Source organism: Cryptomeria japonica, chromosome 8 (genome assembly GCF_030272615.1).
Source record: "Cryptomeria japonica chromosome 8, Sugi_1.0, whole genome shotgun sequence".
Lineage (NCBI taxonomy): Eukaryota > Viridiplantae > Streptophyta > Pinopsida > Cupressales > Cupressaceae > Cryptomeria > Cryptomeria japonica.
The window spans coordinates 135098625-135120298 of NC_081412.1; the positions used below are offsets into that span (position 1 = coordinate 135098625).

A 21674-nucleotide genomic window follows, 5' to 3' on the forward strand; every position below is an offset into this window, starting at 1 on the left:
GGACAATCACAAACAAGGAATGCCCCAGTTCACACTAGACTCATAGTGTCCTCGTATCCTTGGACGAGCCATAGTAATACTAAGAGGAAATCCACAAACAACAAAATAGGTGAAAATACCCCATCTTCACCTTTCTAGTCAAAGACATCTTGGAGATAGTATCTCTAGTGAGAGACATCCTAGAAAAGCTAAAAGACATGTCACCAAAAAGATAAAATCAAAAGAAAACCAAGACTTGACACCAACATAAATTGTAATCCTCAAGTGATTTGTGTTTCTTGCCACATATGTTAATATGTTTGATCTGGTCACTGTTGTTTTCCTGATAAAGGATAGATAATGCTGAAAAACCATGTTGTTGCCAAAGTCTGTTGAAAGATTTGATTTGTTGAAAGCCCACTGCTAATTGTGTCTCACCTGAAACTGAATGAATCCATGAAACTGATAATTTTATTGCAGAGAAGAACAAAAATTTATTGTGGATTGGTGAGGCAAATGATCTTTTATTGTAGATTGTACACGAAAAGGAGGAATGAAAAGACAATGCTCCTCAAAAGGTGCGATGCTCAAGGTACCACTTACATCACTAGATTTAGGATTTTGCCCCAGCTATAGATTAGACCTATTTATTATGGAAGGAAAGGGTGAAAAGGGATTTATTATGAATGGCTAACCAATCTTAGGTAGATCAATAACAAGCCATTATGGGAATGGATAAAATTATTATGAGATGATAGGTTGTGAGTGTGTGCAAAGTGAAAAGATTAGATTGAATCCTGAAGGAGGGAGGAGTGTAATCTCTACACATGTCATCGGTAACTTGGTTTTGACCATGGTACTTGCGCAGGGTGCCATCGAAGTGGTTTTCACCATTGGACAAATTTATTTCTCTTTACTTTTTTGATTTTTCAATTTTTTTGTCACAAGGTGCTTGTTTGCCAGGTTCTCACCATAGTGAGAATTTTTTTATATTTTCTGATTTTTTTTTGTATTTTTGATATTGGGATACTCTGAAAAGCTATGTGTAAAACTTGTAAAGGTACATGCTATTGATATGATCTTCCAAAGGTTCTTCATCTCATGTTGAGAGATGATATGCAGTGAATCCATAAGTCATTGTGATGACATAAGGGCCAAGCCAATTTGGTTCAAACTTACCCTCCTTTTCTCTGGCTTGCTGATTCTTAGGATTTTCTCTGAGAACTAAGTCACCCACCACAAATGTATGAGGCTTTACCTTGTGATTATAAGTATGACTCTTTCATTGTTGATATGCTTTGAGGTGATTAAAAGTAGTTTGTCTATGCTCATCCAATAAATCCAAATCTTGTAAGAAGGACACCATGTAGTCTTCATCATTGATCAGATTGCACAAAGAGACCTGTAGGGTTGGTAACTCAACCTTAATAGGCAAGATAGATTCAATACCATAGACAAGAAAATAGGGAGTGGCTTTGGTAGGTGTGTGAATACTTGTGTGATAAGCCCAAAGTGTAGGATTGAGTCGGATGTGCCAGTTACAGCTAGTTTCATCGACTATCCTTTTGAGAATTTTGAGGATATTTTTATTAGATGCCTCAACTTGACCATTACCTTGGGGATAATATGGAGTGGAAAAGTGGTGATGAATATGAAAGCAATCACAAAGCTCACAAACATCTTGGTTCTTGAAAGGACACCTGTTGTCTATGATAATGGAAAGGGGAACATCGTATCGACAAATGATATATTAAGGATAAAAGTTGCAATATGCTTTCCAGTGACTTATGTAAGAGGAACAACTTTAATCCATTTTTAAAAATAGTCTATAGTTGTGATAATGAATTTATGACCATTGGAAGGAGGAAGGTTAATATTTCCTATGAGATCAAGTCCCCAGTGACAAAAAGGCCATGGAGTAGTGATTGGTTGAAGTTCCTATGTTTGTGCATGAATAAGGTCTCCATGAATCTAACATTTTTTACACTTCTCGACAAACTAATATGATTATTTTTCCATAGTAGTCTAGTAGTATCCTATCCTCATCAATTTCTTGGCTAAGGTTGGACCACTAGAATGAGTACCACATATACCTTCATGAACCTCACACAACATAATCTGAGCTTCATCACTTTATAAATATCAAGGGGAGTACCATCTAGACCTCGATGATAAAGAGTATCAGCTGAAATGACATAGTGGGAAGATTGACGAATAAAGGTACGATGTTGATTGTTGTAAAGGTCAGGCAGAAGGGTATTGTTGCGGAGGTAAGTGAAAATGGTATTGTACCAAGGAGAATCGAGACTAACAACACATCATTTCTGCAGGAGTGATCTCATATGAAGGAACCAAAAGATTATCCACCAAGAACTCATAGCATTTTTCATTCTGCGACATATCAATCAAAGAAGCAATGGTAGTCATGGCATCTGCAACTCGATTATTATCCCTTAGAATCTGTTCAAAGATTATCTATGTGAAATATTTCTTCAAATTGTCCACCATTTTCTTGTATGGCATTAACTTTTCTTTAGTTTTATAATCATCTTTTTCTTGATGAATCACAAGTTGAGAGTCCCCAAAAACATGAAGTTCCTAGATCTTCCACTGAACTGCGATTCACAGTCCTGTTGTTAATGTTTCATATTTTGCTATGTTATTTGTGCAAGAGAATGACAATCGATATGACTTAGGAATGGAGTCCCCTTGAGGTGTGATGAATAGGATACCAACTCCTGCACCATGCTACATGTATGAACCATCAAAATATAATTGCCAAGGCTTTGATTGTATTACCGTGAAGATGGATTCATCCGGGAACTCTACGATAATAGGAGTATCATCAATCATAGGTGCATCTTCTAGATGATTTGTAATAGCTTGTCCTTTAATTACTTTTCTATCAACATACTCAATGTCAAACTTGCTCAAGATCATAACCCATTTAGCTAATCTGTTGGTGAGTGTTGCCTTATTGAGAAGGTATTTAAGTGGATCTATTCTTGCAACGAGCTTCATTTTGTGAGTTAGCATGTAATGATACAATTTCTATGAAGCAAAAACTACGACAAGACATGCACACTCAACTAGAGTGTAATTAAGCTTGTACCCAACCAATGTGTGACTAATGTAATATATAGCTCTTTCTTTGCCATCATTGTCTTGTTGCACCAAAAGCACCCCCATTATTGTTTGTGTAGTTGCTATGTAAAGTAATATAGGTTTTCCTTGAATAGGTGGCATCAATAGTAGTGGATTTAAGAGATAATCTTTGGGAATCTAAAAGGTCTATTGACACTTATTATCCCATTTGAACTTGATATTCTTGTGAAGTAGATGTTGAAAAGCATGACATATATCTGCAAGTTATGCAATGAATCTGTGTATTGATTGGAGTCTTCCTTATAGAGACCAAATTTGACTAATATTCTTTGGTGGTGGCATCTCTAATATAGCCTTGACATTTTTTGGACCTGCTTCAATTCTCTTTTGTGAGACAATTTATCTAAGGAGTTTCCCAAAGGTCACCCCAAAGACACACTTTTGGGGATTTAATCTGACTTTATACTGTTAGGAATCCCACAGATACTGAGAGGGGGGGGGGGGGGGGGGGTGAATCAGTATCTAACCGATGAGTAGAATTTCTTGAATTAAAACATGCAGAACATATTATAATAGTGTACCAGTATGCAAGAAATAATACAATAAATAGAATTAAGAACATCCACATGAAAAGCACACCATAACACAAGGTTTTAATGAGGAAACCTGGTGTGGGAAAAACCTCGGTGGGATTTGTGACCCACAATATTCACTCACTGGCCAATAAGAGAATATTACTTATAATAGGGGCCTATACATGCAAGATGGCCAACTGCCTAGAGCTCACTGCTCAATGGGAAGTCTCACTGACTTACAATGAGGATTATACAAATCCAATATCTTGTACTACTTTACAATAGCATCTATAATTCTTGATCCAGTACCGGTTGCTGCTCTGCTTCTTACATAAACCCTTAGCCTATATTTCACATAATAGGTCTGCCTAATATTTTTCCTTAATGCTTCCTCATTTTTTTTCAATGTCTAGAATGATCTCTTTTATATATAAGAGTCATTTTACAATTTTCCAAGACGGCTTACAAAGTTTTTACAATAATAAACAAAATATAATATAACAAAATTTTGTCGGCCTCTGTGTTGGTATACTTCTTTTCTTTGTGTTGGTGCCGGTGTCCTGAGTGCCAGTGTAGAGTGTGATCTATTGATGCTGGTATAATGCCTTTGTCGGTGTCATAGGATTGTAAGGTTGCCATCAATGACAAAACCTTCAATCACATACAATGTCTCATTGGAGTGTGTATATGCCAACAATCTCCCCCTTTGGAAATTGATGGCAACACTCATGAGAAATTTCAAAAATGTATCAAAAAATGTGAAGTCAAAAAATGTTACCAAAAATGTGTGTGCTCCCCCTGAGCGTATGATTCCCGTGATATTGAATTTTCTCATTCCACTACTCCCCCTTTGGCATCAATGACAAAGGTTATCAAGATGTCAGTAGAGTTTGTAGTTTCAACCTTGTAACTGGGTGGTTACAATTTGAAAAAATTCTCCCAAAATCAAGTTTATACTGTCCATAAACTTCTTGCTATCCTTTATTGCTGTCTCTATTCTCTCCACTGTACCGGTGAGATGTTGCAAATGCTCTGTCGGCATTTTCTGTCCCTGTATTAGTGCTTTAGATACTTCCTTTCGTAGTGATTCTAGATAGTCCAATCTTGGACTTAGTTTTAATAATGTTTTGCCTTATTCACTATTCTTTCTCTCTCTCTTTCCAATTTAAGTAAATCTTCTTCAAAATTTGTTATCTTCTCCTCAAAAACTGATAGTGTATCAGGTGAGTTAACAAAATTATCTACAAGTTTATTGATCTCATCCTGTACCTTGCTCATCTTTTTGTCTATATCTACATTCAAAAAGTTTGTCTTACAGGTGTCTTTGTATAGAGTTTTGTACCCTTTCAATAAATTACACAATTCTAGTAGAAGTGTGTCAAAATCTCTGTTACACTTCTTTATTTGCTCATCAAAGAATTTCTGTTTTTCAATTTCTACTTTATCTTTTAATGACTCTTCCTTTATTTTCTCAATGTTTTCTGTGATATATTTACACAGTGTATCAAGTTGTCCTAAAGAATCTTTGTTGTCTATATTACAGTTAGGAGCAATTACCTTCAAAATTGGTATGGTATCATCAATTGCCTTGTAAGCTTGTGAGCTACAGTCTGTTATCTTTTTGATTGAATTTAGTAGTACCTTAGTCACATTAGTTGATTTGTAGCCTGATGATGAACCAACATTCTGAGTACCGTCAGTGGAAGTAACCAAGCTTGTATTGACCTCTGGTAGGTCTGTTTGTGTCTGCATTTCTTTAAGCAATGGTTTTTCTATTTCTCCAGTTGTCGGTGGCATTATTTCCTTATGTTCCTGTTCTTGTTGCTATTGTTCCTATTCTGGAGCCTTTTGCTCTATTTGTTGCATTGTCTCAATCTGAGTCTCTACCTTTTTCTCTTTGTCTTCTGCCGGTTTCTCCTGTGTGTTTTCAATTTGCTCAGCTATCAGAGGCTCACTAGCCATGACAATCTTTTCAGTTGTATCTTTGTCTACCACTATGTTGATCTTTTGAGTATCAACATCCACAATATATAAGACTTCAGAATTAGGATTACCATCCTCTACATCCATACTCTCAGCTGCCAGTTGATCTTCTGTAGTTGTTGTTTTTACCGATGGAGTAATCAAAGGAGGTGGGGGTAAGTTGTCTCTAACCTTGATACTAGGTGGTCCACCAGCTTTACCTTTACCCTTGTCTCTATCTTTCTGATAAACTTTTATGGGTTTGGGGTTCCTATATTCTTCTTGTTTCTCTTTTTCAACTAGGAATATATCCCATCCATTTTATGTTTCCTCAGTCACCTCATTAACTCTTCCAACCATTAAAGCAATGTGTTGGTGTGCAGTAGAAAATACTGACCGATTGGCTTGAGCAATTAGGTCATCAATTTCTTTGGGTGAATTTACCAGATAAACAACAAGTAGCTTTTCAATCTTTATTTTCTTGTCCAATTCTATTACTGCTTGTCTTCTTGCTTCTAGTCTCTTAAATAGTTCATCTGGAATTTCATTTACTACTTCCATCAAAAACTTCTTATACATATCCATATGCAATATAACACTATTTTCAACTTGTTCTTTTTCATCAACTGTTAAAGTGTCATATATTTTCTCTATATTTTTCAATTTACCTTCCTCTGTAATTTCTTTCAGCAGTATATCAAGAGGGGCCAAGTCTTTGTTTGTCCTCTTCTTCTTTTTGGGTGTCAGTTTCTTCTTCTTTGGTGTAGCCTTTCTTACCGGAGATCTCACTACTTTTTGTTTTTGTCTTGTCCTCTTGGGTGAGGGTGTGGTTGCTGGTGAGGGATCTCTTTTCCTTACAACTCTTTTGAAAGTTGCAGTCATGTCACTCCCCGAAGAAGTACCTACCAGTGATAGGTGAGTTTTAGGTTGTGGAGTTGCTAACTCATCCTCTGTTATACCAATTTTCTTCAACATGTCTTCTTTGATGGCCTTTGCTTGTCTGGAACCTTTCCTTACAACTGCCTCAACCTTTTTCACTCTTTTCTTTGATTGTATTTGGCTTTCAATAGTTTATGCACTACCAAATATTTCTTCCTTAGGTTCTCTGGGGGCTTCTAGAAGTGCTTTAGCATATGTTTCAATTATATGATCATCTATTTCATAGCCCATCTCGGTTACCCAAACTGTCCTAGGGATGACTGCTTCCATCCAAATTTCATCCTTCTTGATTACAAAGCATATTTCATCTTTGTATTTGTCGATAATCTTTTGTGATAACCTGATTCTTTTCTTCATTTTTGCTTTTAATGCTTGAAAGAAGTCATGAATATTGTTTTCCTTGTTTTCTCCCATGTTATTGAATAGTTCTATTAACTGTTTACCTACCGATATATCATATCCAAGTTCTTTGTAGCCTATACCAGGAACCTGTTTGGTTATATGTAGCATCAGACATACTAACAGATTTCCAAACCTGAAAGTTCCTTTCTTGTCCTTCTTAATCTTTCCAAGGTTGTCAATTAATTCATCCTTTAACCACTCACATATATCAATCTTTGTATTATCTGTGACCATATCATAAGCACTCTTAATGCATAAACTTGAAACTGAATTGAGTCTATTTGCATGAGTAGCTTTATACCCTAATATTATGCTGATAAATCTCACATTAATGTTTGTTACATCATTGACTCTTAGGGACCTTTTGTTGAATGATGCACTAGTTAGGTTTGTAACTAGGTCATTGGATACCTTCTTGGTTTTATTTGGCCTTTTACCGGTGGTCGGTAACCCTGTGACAACTTTCATAGCTTCCTTAGTGATTTTGTGGACTGCATCTATCCAGAAAAATTCACCATGTACCCTACTTAAGACTATCCTAATCACATCCTTAGGGAATTTAGGAATGCTAAGGATCTCTATAAATCCTAGGGTTTCAATGATCTTGTGTTCATCTTTTACATTGCTGATTTTATCACATTGTAGCGTCCTAAAATTGTGACACTTGCAATTTCGACTGCATTTCGGTCTTCACGATGGCGACGCAACATGCAACCTGAATGGAGACCCCAAAACTTGCTCGCGACACTGAAAACTGCATTTTTCAAGCACCCTGGCCTGAACCTCCTTGCACCCTGCTGTCCGGGGAGGTGGGACCAGAGCGCCCAGTGCCCTGGTCCCCAGGACCATGGCGCCCAGCGCCCTGGTCCCTGGGTCCTATTTTGGGCCCTGTCTCCTAAAGGGCTCGGGTCTTTTTGTTTGCAATTTGGAAATTACATTTCCTGGTCGGCCTAAGGTCGGGAAAATCAGTCTATCAGCCCTAAATGACAAGTATATAAACTACATTTTCCTCTTTCATTCGATATGAGGGAAAAGGCATGGAAATTATACTCAAGCATTCAAGCATTCAAGCATTCCTTCAAGCAATTGATCATTTCAAGTCTCCATTCAAGGCTAAGTGTTGCATTCAAGACAAGGATTCAACCATTGAAGAGGAGATCACTTACTACATGCTACATACAACATACTACATACAACAACATACAACATCTATACCTTCGCACATAAGGATACAAACATCCTTAGAACAAGGTATTAGTACTTGTTTTACAGTCATTTACATTTACAGCTCTTGCTCATTTCTTGGTTAATTCCAAAACCGGGGTTTGACCTAAAGGCAAACCCCTAATCCCTAACCCCCCAATCATCTTCGCTTTTCTGTGTGTAGGTTGCAGGTACGCGGCTGAAATTGAAGATCTGGAATCCTTGTGCAGAGACGAACAGATCCCCCTTCGTTTCGCGGATTTTTCGGAGGACCGTGGCGCTGGGCGCCATCGTCCCCACAACTTTTGCTCAAATTTGCAGGACAGCGCTGTATCGACATTTCACTGCTAATTCCAGGTCCGCAGCTTCATACTATATTCCTATCTCAGTTTATAAGCGAATCTTTGTCACTTTCTATGTATTCCTAGCTTAATTCTTCTATGCACATTCTTTACAAAAGAGGGTAGCCTTGCTTTCTTAACCCTTGAAACACATTTAGCATCCAATCTTGCATTGCGTGGGATTGGATCTTGTGGGTTTCAACCCCTCTTTTGAATGTAAAGTCTCTCCCCTAAGTGAAAACCATCGAATCCTAGCGAACCTCCCTTCCCTCTCCTCGGAGTTGGAAGAGGGGAGAACAACTAGGGTTCAATCGCGATTTTCCGCTTTACATTTTGGTGAACCTGACGTGAACATCCTTTCTGATTTTTCATGCTTAGATCTGAAAAAATTGATTACATTTCCATGTTTGATCTTTTGCAAAATTTTAGAGGTGATTGCATAAAAACCCTAAAATTTCTTTATAGTAATTAAACTTGTGAAATGCTTAGTTGTTAATGCTTGTTTCAGATCTGCCCTTCTATTACAAATTATCAATTCATATCTGTGCTTTAATTTTGAAAATTAAGTGGTTAAATATCAAAACCCTAATTTTTGAAACCCTCTTAATTCAACCTTTGTCCGACAATTTGACCGATCAAAACATCTCCAAATCATCTGTAACTTTGGATTCTGCAATAAAATCACAATATCCTTCATCCCTGAAAATTTGGAAAAAAGTTGCGAGGACCGTGTTGCACTCCGAGCGCCATCGTCCCCGACATTTTTTCCAAAATTTCGGGAGCGAGATCTTGCTGTATTTTCCTGCTAAAATCCAGAATTTTGGTTGATCTTGTCAATTATCACACTTTCAAAATTACAGTCAAAGTTGGTCTTGCGATTGCTTGGTCTAAGGCTTCTAATCATTCAAAAATTGTTGAAATTGAAATTTTGTGTCAAAATTGTGTTCTTACTGTCCTAAATCTGAAAATTGTGTTTGCATTCATTCGAAATTTCAGTGCTTTATTCAAATTCTTGCATTTTGTGACTTTTGAAATTAAGTGCTTAATTACAACAACTTTGATTTCCGCTTTCAAAATTGAATTTTGCGTGAAATTGAGTCAATTTTCAAATTTCAAAATTTGCATTGCTCTTGACATTCCCTCTAAAATCATAAAATTCAAAATTTCAGTTTCCCTCTCTTTTTCAAAATTCAAAATTTTGCATTTTTCGACAATCTTGATAGGGTTCAATTTTGAGATTGCAACTTTAATTTGGCCTATCTACAGATCGTAAAATCACTCAATTTTTTTGGATTAATCATCATACCTTTCATCCATAAAAATTTTGAAAAAAGTTGCAAGGACCGTGTTGCACTCCGGGCGCCACGGTCCCGGATATTTTTTCCGAAATTTCGGGAGACTGTTGTGATTGCATTTAACAGCTTAAATCCAGAAGATTGGCTGATTTTACTGAAAATTGCTACCTCTAAATTCAAAACTTTCTCTCTCTCTCTAGTGCATGAGTTTTACAACAATAAGCCCTACTTACACTATTCCCGTTAGACGAAGCCGTAGAATTAAGTCTTTCCGAGGTTTAACTACCGAGGAGATGGAACCTAATTTGAATAGCCTTTTTAACGAGGACATGGGTAATTCCTCTAATCCTCCTAATGATGAAGAAGCTCTCCATGAGGTTTCTGTAGAACAACTTTCGAAATTGGATAACCAATTTGACGATTTTCGACAATGGATGTCTCAAGAATACCCTAATAGTCAAGCTCTTCCTTTAATTGAGGGTCTAAAATGTATGCTTCAAAGTGATAAGAATGGAATTGATATTTTGCATGGTATTGCACACATTGTGGATTCGAATGTGATGCCTATGAAGAGTTGTGCCGAAACCTTAGGTTATACACAACCTCCTACTCAAGATAATCATTCTATTCCTTTGATGACTTCTATTGCTAGCATACCAACCTTTACATCAAACATAATGGCTACTTCTACACAAGACATTCCTCCTGTGATTACCAGTCATGGGGGCAATCCTCCTTCTTCAATTAACCCTCTTCCTTCATTCAATCCGACTTCTTCATTCATTCCTCCAATGAGTGTTCCTATTATATCTCCACAAATGAACATGACGCAAGGGGGCAATTCGTTTAACCAATCCATTCCTCCTTGTAGTGTTCCTCCTGTCCAATCATCTCCTATGACTAATTATCATAGAGTCCCACCACCTTACTCTTTACCTTCTTTCAATAACATAACACCTCCATCTCAATCTAACACATCCAATATGAATTCTTCGACTGAAGCGACCATTAACAATCTTGCACAAACTGTCTCTTCTTTACAGCAGCAAATTGCCTCCATGAATCAATCTAAGTTTAGTGTGCCCACATTTGACGTTGCGAGCCCACTTTCTCTTGACATTGTTCGAGCTATCCCTCCTAAACATGTTGAAATCCCGCATTTGGAACTTTATAATGGTAAAGGAGATCCTCTAACACATGTTAAGACCTTTCAAACGATATGTACCGATTTTGCTTATGACCAAAGGTTGCTTGCAAAACTGTTTACTAGAACATTAAGAGATAAAGCCCTACAATGGTATTGCTCGTTGCCTTCCTATTCTATTTCTTCTTTCGAACAACTTGCAAATGCTTTCATTCAACAATTTCAAAACAATATAAGTCCTAAAGTTACTTTGATTGATTTAATGCATTGTAAACAAGGTGTTAAAGAAAAAGTGACTGATTTCATTGGTAGATATAAGCATTTGTATGCTCAAATTTCTTTTCCAGTGCCTGACAATGATATTCAAAGAATCTTCATTTCTAATTTACAAAAAGATATTCGAGACAAACTTCTGTTTTCTGAGTTTACTTCTTTCCAACAGTTGTGTGCCACTCTTCACAATTATCAACTGACTGTGAGTCAAATGGAACAATCACATCCTATGGCTCCGAGTGATAAGGGTGATAGCAGTCAACAACCATTTGGGAAGTTTAAACCGAACAGAGATTCCATCAAATTCAATGAAAACATCATCAACAACAATGTGAATGCAGCATCAGGTGTGCCTCCTATTTCTAAATTTTTCAAGAAAGAAAGAAAGTATACTCCTTTGAATGAATCATTGCATAGTATTATGAATAAGTTATTGGAACAAAATGTGCTTACTCTTCCTCCTATAAGACAAATTGATCCTGCAAAGATTACTTCACCTTATTTTGATAACAAAGCCTTTTGTCAATTTCATCGTCAGCCTGGTCATGATACTGAAAAATGTTTTTCTTTAAAGGGTAAAATTCAAGATTTGATTGATAATAATACTATTTCTGTTTCTGGAGTGAATGATAAAGGCAACACATCTGTAGCTCCTCCTAACCAAAATCTTCATATTTTCACTGATCCATTACCTTCTCATACCTCTAATGCAATTGAGGCTAATGATTCCTCTCTTTCATCTGATGGTCTTGTGTCTATGACCCCGAATGTGATTAACTTTGTAGAGCAGCAAGAAATCCCTGAAGAACCTTCCATCACATTTGATTCTAGTGAAACCATTAGGGCACCTGATGGTCCTTTATACATAGTTGCAAAAGTCAAGAATATGCCTTGCCGTGGAGTGCTTATTGATCCTTCGTGCATGATTAATGTTATTACTGAAGAATTTCTTTTTACTTTGCAATTGAATCAAGTGATCTATGACAAAACAGATGTGATTGTGAAATTATTTGATGCATTTTCTTCTCCTGCAATTGGTTCTATTACATTGCCTATTGAGGTCCATAACAAATCTCTTGATGTGAACTTTGCTATTATTCCATCTTCTGAACAATTTCGTGTGAAGCTTGGCTATCCTTGGCTATCTTCCATGAAAGCTATTGCTTCTCCTATTCACAAGTGTTTGAAATTTCCCTATAATGGTGAAGTTGTTACTGTCAATCATAGTCTCTTTAAACCAGCTGAAAGAACTTCTAGCGTTCCTATTGATTACTTTTGGCCTAAACAATTCCAATCTCTTCTCCCGCGAAGTGATCATCTTTTCAAATCTTATCAAAAGTGGAAAACAGATATGATCTTATCTCTAAGTGAACCTAGAACACCTAAGCTTGACATTCCTATCATTCTTGAGAAGGAAGTTCTTCCTTTGAAAGATAAAACTAATGTCTTTCCTCAAGAAGATTCCCAACCCATCCCTATGGATGTGACTATGTCTATGCCTAATAAACCTTCTAAAAGTAGACCTATACCTCCTCGTCATGATGGACTTGGTCTTCTCCCTAAACCAAATATTCCTCCTTTGTATGGAGCAGTTCCTCCTCCTTCCTTTTATAGAGAGAAGAGACCTTCTTCTTCTCCTATTATCCAGCCTAAGAGACCACAACCTAAACACCCAAGTGCTAAGGATGAGAACATTCCTCCTCAGTCTTCTCCACTTCCTACTAAGACTAGACGTAATCGTTCTGCACGTGAATGCCGACGAAAACGTCGTCTTAGGGCTCAAGCAGCCGCTTCTCCAAATTTACAATCTCCAAAAACACCTTCAACAAGCATTATTCCATTTTCTCCTCAGCCGGACATTGAGCCTAAATCTCCTAAACATAAGATGCATGATGATCTTGATCCTGTGCGAGTTAAAGATCCTATTTTTATAAATCTTGACGACGATATAGATGAAAATGTTATGCATGATGAAAATTTTACTCCTCTTGCTTCTGATAGTGAATATGAACTTGTTGATGTTGATAACCATTTATCTAATGAATTTTCTAAAGCACTTATCCTAGCTCCTAGACAAGAACAATGTGGCTCGGAACATGAACATAGCCCTTGTTTGGATCTTGTGATAGCTCCATCTGCTGTGTTGGATGTTCCTCCTCTAGCGTGTTCCCTGCCTTCCTGAAACATTGATCAGCAAGATCGGGGGGTAGATGACGTGCTAGACTAGTTACATTAGCATAGCAGATTCTCTCCCCCTCTCTTTTGTTACTTCTTCTATATGTTATTTTCATTCTTCTATTTGTTGTCCTTGGTGTTGTCTACTTGAGGACGATGCAAAGCATTGAGATCTCGAGATCTCTCTCATGTTGACTCAAAAGACACATGTGTTCCCTTCTTCTAGGTGACCTTCCTTGATTGGGGAATGAAGAACAATTATGCATACATACATATGATATATATACATGAATTATCATACAACATACTGACCCCGAGGAAAGTGAAGTCACCTCGTGCTTTATGTTTTGTGTCTATTATCCTTGGGTTTATCTCACACTTGGGGGCTAAATCCTTGCGATAACGTGCTCCTTTCCTTTCTCATTCTTATGTGTATCACTACGTTAAAACAATCACCCCCGGTGAGGCGTGTGCGATCGCTTTAACGTAGGGGGGCATACATCCCGTTCATATCTTTTCAAGATACTTGAAAATTTCTTGACAAATTTAGCCTTGCCTTGAAAATTTTTGATATCTTTCTTGCATGACTCATAGTGAGGGAACCTTACTACTGACAGTCATGGTTCTCCCTCGTGATCTTCCCTTTTACTTTGTCAATCGAAGTCGTAAGATCCTTAGTCCACTGGGGGCTTGGTGTATCTTGCCTCCTTGACGTGGTGAAAGTCTTTCAATATTGTTTCCTTGTACTTTACCGGAAGTATGAGCATACATACTCCCGCTAAAGTGGGGGCTAAATGTAGCGTCCTAAAATTGTGACACTTGCAATTTCGACTGCATTTCGGTCTTCACGATGGCGACACAACATGCAACCTGAATGGAGACCCCAAAACTTGCTCGCGACACTGAAAACTGCATTTTTCAAGCACCCTGGCCTGAACCTCCTTGCACCCTGCTGTCCCGGGAGGTGGGACCAGAGCACCCAGTGCCCTGGTCCTTCAGGACCAGGGCGCCCAGCGCCCTGGTCCCCAAGACCATGGCGCCCAGCGCCCTGGTCCCTGGGTCCTATTTTGGGCCCGGTCTCCTAAGGGGCTTGGGTCTTTTTGTTTGCAATTTGGAAATTACATTTCCTGGTCTGCCTAAGGTCGGGAAAATCAGTCTATCAGCCCTAAATGACAAGTATATAAACTACATTTTCCTCTTTCATTCGATATGAGGGAAAAGGCGTGGAAATTATACTCAAGCATTCAAGCATTCAAGCATTCCTTCAAGCAATTGATCATTTCAAGTCTCCATTCAAGGCTAAGTGTTGCATTCAAGACAAGGATTCAACCATTGAAGAGGAGATCACTTACTACATGCTACATACAACATACTACATACAACAACATACAACATCTATACCTTCGCACATAAGGATACAAACATCCTTAGAACAAGGTATTAGTACTTGTTTTACAGTCATTTACATTTACAGCTCTTGCTCATTTCTTGGTTAATTCCAAAACTGGGGTTTGACCTAAAGGCAAACCCCTAATCCCTAACCCCCCAATCGTCTTCGCTTTTCTGTGTGTAGGTTGCAGGTACGCGGCTGAAATTGAAGATCTGGAATCCTTGTGCAGAGACGAACAGATCCCCCTTCGTTTCGCGGATTTTTCGGAGGACCATGGCGCTGGGCGCCATCGTCCCCACAACTTTTGCTCAAATTTGCAGGACAGCGCCGTATCGACATTTCACTGCTAATTCCAGGTCCGCAGCTTCATACTATATTCCTATCTCAGTTTATAAGCGAATCTTTGTCACTTTCTATGTATTCCTAGCTTAATTCTTCTATGCACATTCTTTACAAAAGAGGGTAGCCTTGCTTTCTTAACCCTTGAAACACATTTAGCATCCAATCTTGCATTGCGTGGGATTGGATCTTGTGGGTTTCAACCCCTCTTTTGAATGTAAAGTCTCTCCCCTAAGTGAAAACCATCGAATCCTAGCGAACCTCCCTTCCCTCTCCTCGGAGTTGGAAGAGGGGAGAACAACTAGGGTTCGATCGCAATTTTCCGCTTTACACACATATCACAATTTTAAACATGGTTTTAATCTCTTCATCTCCTAGTTCCTCAATTTTGCAGTGGATGTACATTTTGGGGTCTTCAGCATAAACAACTCCCTTGGGAATTTGAGAAAAAAAACCTAAGGTATCATCTTTCTTTGCTACCTCGGGAACTAATTGAAATATGGGCCTAGGTCTTTTTATCACTTCAACAATAGTAGGGTTTGCTATATATTCAATTGTAGAGGTGGATGCCATGATTAAATGCCTTTTACTGCCTTTAGGATGGATGATTGTTTGGAGTGGTCTTGCCTCTTGCTCGAAATGCCTTAGCTCGGAATCTTCACGCTCTTCGTAGGTTTGAAATCTCAGTGAAATGGAATGGAGCCAAAACCTTAATTTTATAGTGTCTTTTTGCCATCTACCACATTAAATGCATGCCGGTTAAGTATTCTCTTAACATTGTTTGTCGGTAAAAAGTAATTTTCAACTTCTTATCTCTAACCGAGGGAATAATAGCACATGTGTCATTAGATTTCCAAACCCTCAAGGAAACTTTCTTCAATTAGATGAAGAGCTTCCTGCCAGTGGAGCACTACTCTGTCCTACCGGTGAAGCATCACTCTGTCCTACCGGTGAAGCATTGATTTGTTCTACCGATGCAGGAGTATTCCCAATATTTAGATCAACTTTTCTAATCCATTGTTTTGAGAATTCTTGCTTAACCTCTTCAACTTTTTCTTTACCTTTCAAGCTAGAATTTTTGTTGTCTACTGGTGTTCCTTTACTTCTACAGAATTTTGCAATATGCCCAATCTTGTTACATGCATAACAAGTTACATTATTCTTCTGAATAGCTTTCCCATAACCTATGCCGGTTTGTGTTCTGCATTGATTAGATAAATGTCCAAATCTTCCACAAACATAACATCTCACATTCATTCTGCAGTATTTAGAGTTGTGACCAACTTTGTTGCATTTAGAACATTGACCAGTGGGTGTGTTGATATTCTGTTAATTTCTAGATCTACATTCATTTGCTCTATGACCATACTTATTACAGTTAAAGCATTTTCCATTGAATTTATAAGCATTAGGTTGTCTTACCAGTTTGCTGTGATCCTAAGTATTTGCAGTACCAGAGCTCTCACCAACTTCAAAGCCAATTCCAGAAGTGTCACCTTTAGGTTTTTTATTCTTCAGCAAGGTTGCAAGTTCCTCTGAGCTTTTCTTGAATTTTTCTTTATGTTGATTTGCAGTTTCTAGTTCTCTTTCTAAGACTTCTTTTTGTCTCATCAGTTCATTTGAGTCATTCTGAGTATGCATTGGATCTGTCTTCAACATGTCATTTTCATAGCTAAGTCTTGTGTTCTCATTTGCTGCATCACTTAGTCTTCTGGTCAATTCTTCTTCATTCTTCTTCCTATCCTCAATCTCTTTACAAAATCTCATAGTCATATCCTGCATCTCATTCTTTGTTGTCATGTTCTCTTGTTTCAACTTGCTTATCATATCATTAAGTGATTCCTTTTCATCATTCTCATTTTGCAATTTTTCACAAAGTTCTCTTCTCTTATTTCTTGCAACAATAAAATTTTCTTGAAGTGCCTGAATGATATCCTGAGCTACCCTTAAATCATCTTCTAGTTTGATAGTTTTCAATTTCTTTGCATCATAGTCTGAAAGAGCTCCTTCAAGTTGCTTCATCAGATTCTCCATCTTTACCGGTGTCAAGATCTTCCTCAAGCTGTTAGGCTTCTGAAAATAGAGGACCAGGCTCTGATACCAATTGTTAGGAATCCCACAGATACTGAGAGGGGGGGGGGGGTGAATCAGTATCTAACCAGTGAGTAGAATTTCTTGAATTAAAACATGTAGAACATATTATAATAGTATACCGGTATGCAAGAAATAATGCAATAAATAGAATTAAGAACATCCACATGAAAAGCACACCATAACACAAGGTTTTAATGAGGAAACCCGGTGTGGGAAAAACCTCGGTGGGATTTGTGACCCACAATATTCACTCACTGGCCAATAAGAGAATATTACTTATAATAGGGGCCTGCACATGCAGGAAGGCCAACTGCCTAGAGCTCACTGCTCAATGGGAAATCTCACTGACTTACAATGAGGATTATACAAATCCAATATCTTGTACTACTTTACAATAGCATCTATAATGCCTGATCCAGTACCGGTTGCTGCTCTACTTCTTACATAAACCCTTAGCCTATATTTCACATAATAGGTCTGCCTAATATTTTTCCTTAATGCTTCCTCATTTTTTTTCAATGTCTACAATGATCTCTTTTATATATAAGAGTCATTTTATAATTTTCCAAGTCGGCTTACAAAGTTTTTACAATAATAAACAAAATATAATATAACAAAATTTTGTCAGCCTCTGTGTCGGTATACTTCTTTTCTTTGTGCCGGTGTAGAGTGTGATCTGCTGATGCCGGTATAATGCCTTTGCTGGTGCCATAGGATTGTAAGGTTGCCATCAATGACAAAACCTTCAATCACATACAATGTCTCATTGGAGTGTGTATATGCCAACATATACTTTTCTAAGTGTTCAAAAGCCACAGATAGAATATCAAGATGTGTTTCCCTTGTTACTGATTTTCCCAGGAGGTCATCAACATAGTCTTCCACAGTGATGTGTATGAGACCATGAAAGATAGTTGTCATTGCTCTTTGATATGTAGCACCCACATTCTTCAACCAGAAGGGAATAAAATTCCAATAGAAGATACTCCTAGGACAAGTAAATGTTGTTTTGTGTTGGTCCTCGAGTTCAATTTTGATTTGGTTATACCTGGAGGATCCATCCATCAATGATAACATTGCATGACCAATTGTAAGACCCACTATCAAATCAATATTTGGTAGCAGGAAATTATCTTAAGGACAAGCCTTATTTATGTCTCTAAAGTCCATACATATTATGATGCTACGATCTAGTTTACTGGCAGGTACCCAATTAGAAATCCACTCTGGGTAGTCAATCAGTCTAATGAACCCAACATCCAATAATTTCTCCAGTTCCACTTTGACTAATAGTGTCACATGTGGATACATCTTTCTTAATTTCTGCTTTACCGGTTTAACGCCTAGAGTGACTGTCAAACGGTGCATTACTAAATCAGGATCCATCCCAGGCATATTAGCATATGACCATGTGAAGTTGATTTTTCATTCTATGAAGAAACTTATGAACTTCGGTCTTTTCTTTTTTATCAAATATTGTGCCAAGAAGATGTTATGTGGTGTCTACTCTATGCCAATGTTTGTCTTAATAGTTTCCTCCACCAACATTGATGATTTTTCCTCATATGATGTCATGGGGAGGGTGTCAAATCTTCCATCCTTAGGAACCTTAGAGAGGTTTTTACCTTTAGATATGTCCTTTCTTTTTACTTTTTAGGGTTAGACAGTGCCACAATGTGATTTTCACCATAAGACCCCTGATTTATTTTTATTTTTATGCTTTTGTGACTGGAAGATTTGACATCCTCTCCAAAGTATGCCATGCTATTAAGTTCTATGATGTATCCTGCTTTATGGTCCCCTAATGGAAGATCATCTCATATTCCCAGATAATCAATGAATGCATTATCATTTTGGAATGTGTCAAGTTGTAAAGGCTCTTGTTGGTCCCAATCAATGAGTTGTGGATGAATGAGGGGAAGTACATTGGTGTTTTCAAAGTCAACGGAGGTGAGGGTAAAGACACAAGAGTTCTTAGGTATTTCAATGCAATCATCGGGATCATCGTCATAACTCTCCTCATCGGTGTTGATCATGAACAAATCCAAATCAACATTACGAGCAAGACATTCAATAATGGGAGTCTTCACTCTACGTGGTTTTGGCCTAGAACCTAGAGATGTTGAGGGTTTGGGATCCCAAAATGATTTTATTTATGGTTCTCCATTATCTTTCTCTTCTTGGGGTGTAGAATCACTGGATGACTTATCTGAACCCCATTCCCATTCATTAGAGTCCATGGAATAAAATTTCTCTTATTTTTGGTCTTTAATGCAGGTAGAATTTGTGATTTATAATTCTTTTTTAGAACCAAGTTTGCTTAATCGTAAGGGTCTAAAACCAAGTCCTTTGGTGCACTGTTTCTTTGGTATTACATCTAGTTGCAATGGCTCAACAATCCCTTTCTTTTGTAACCCAAGAGGGCCTTTAACATCATATCTAAATTTTTGTAAGAACTTGAAACCTTTGTCATAATTCACACATGGTATTTTGATGTGATCTTGTGTAGATTTTGATGAACTTATAAGGTACTGAAAGGGGGGGTGAATCAGTGCAAGTAAAAACAATACAAATTTGATTATCAATTTCACCAACTTAAAACTCAATAGGCATATAAGAAATAACACCAAGTAATCAATCACCACATAAAGCATAAACCACATGACACAAGAGGTTATATGTGGAAACCCCAAATGGGAAATTCCACGGTGGGAGTTGGTATCCAAAAAGATCCACTATCTGCAGTATAGAGATCTAACCGGTTAATTTCTATAACACCCGGTTAGGGGCACGCCCTGTTAGAAGTGTCTAAGCCCGGTTAAGAGTTGTACAATAAGGCCTGTGAGGACCAGCCCTGTTAGGAGCTACCCACGTTACTATGATTTGCAAATATAAGTTAATGTGTCACCTGGTTAGAGGATTTAATGATCATGCCTATTAGGATCCGACTGCACCATGTTAGGAGTGACCTTGGAAGAGGATTTTGTTGCTACAACTGCTAGGGAGACAACAAGTACAAATGATCTCAGTATAACACCTTCAATGTCTGATAAGATCCACTTCAGAACATTACAACATCACATATAATTCACCGCAGGACTCCTCTGATCATCGCACTATCAGAAATATGAATTTCACTAATGATCTCTCACACATTTAATCTCATACTCATATATGCCTTCATACCTCATCACACATTTTAAAAACATTATTAGGTTGGCTAGAACCTTGTAACAATTCCCTAGGTTCAATGAATTTAGACAATATTGCATTACACGCCTTACTTATGTTAGCCATCGACATAACAAAACAAATTTTGTGTCGTTTTATCGATCTCAGTGATTTTCATCACTATCGGTTGAATGCCCATCAAAATACTTGCTCTGTCAATAAGATCTTGTTCACCTAATCAAATCACCACATGCGGTCATGAACATGACTTCATCTACTAGTCTTTATTGCTGTTGCAAAATCACATCATCCCATTCTTCATAGATTTCCTGTACCAGTTGTCGGAATATTATTTTGTCAGTCTTTTACTGGTTAAAGTCCTAATTACCGGTTTTGATAAAAACTGTCTTTGCTTACCGGTTAAGCCTTGTCAGTTGACCTGTAGGACTCAGATGACTGTAGAAACATAGTTGCCATCAATGACAACATACAACATAGTCATCATGCAACAATATAATCTCTTTACAAATAAACATGTATCGATTGCATCAAGCAAACAAACAATTACCAGTTCAGACCAATTGATCAAATGCCAACAAATTCCTCTTTAAGTTCTTTATAAAGTATTTTATGAAGGTTCTCTTCTTCCATCTCACCCAATTTTTGGAATGTAGTGGGATCCCATTTTATTGTGATTGCTGATACCTTTTTAGAAGGATGTAGTCGTCCATAATCTTTAGTAGAATCCATTATTTGTCTTAAATACATTGTTTGGTTCAAAGTATACTCTCCCATGCCATTGTCCTTGTATTTGCCCTTCAGTTCTCCTTGTTTTAATGTAGAAGGTTTTAATGACTCTGGATCAACATATGTTGATGATGGAGTTGCTTCTCTATTAATAGGGATTATTGTCTCTAATCTTGGTCGCAAGTTATTGCAATAAATAAACGGATTTGGATCATCTTTCACCATTACTTCAACTCCATTGTGAGTAAATTTGATATATTGATGATATGTTGATGGTACTGCTCTCATTTCATGTATCCATGGATGTCCCAAAAGTATATTGTAGGTGAGATCTAAATCAGAGACTTGAAAAACCACATCCTTTTTAATTGTCCCAACACTTAAAGGTAAGGTGATTGTTCCTTTGGATGAGCGTTCTTCGTCATCATACGCTTTGATAGTGATTTTATTTCTTGAATCCACAATTTGTTCAGAGTATCCCAATTGTTTAATAGTATTCAATTTACAAATATTTAGACTTACTCCTCCATCTATCAAGAC

The 21674-nt window shown here is 37.5% G+C and overlaps 1 protein-coding gene across 1 annotated transcript in view; it reads left to right on the forward strand.

The window, feature by feature from the left end:
• Positions 1-2204: 2204 nt before the first annotated feature.
• The window catches only part of LOC131857551 (uncharacterized), a 70486-nt gene continuing 51016 nt past the window's right edge, over positions 2205-21674 (forward strand). Inside the window, exon 1 of the mRNA XM_059210226.1 lies at positions 2205-2249. Coding sequence (XP_059066209.1) covers positions 2205-2249 — 45 coding nt within the window. The remainder of the gene's footprint in view (positions 2250-21674) is intronic.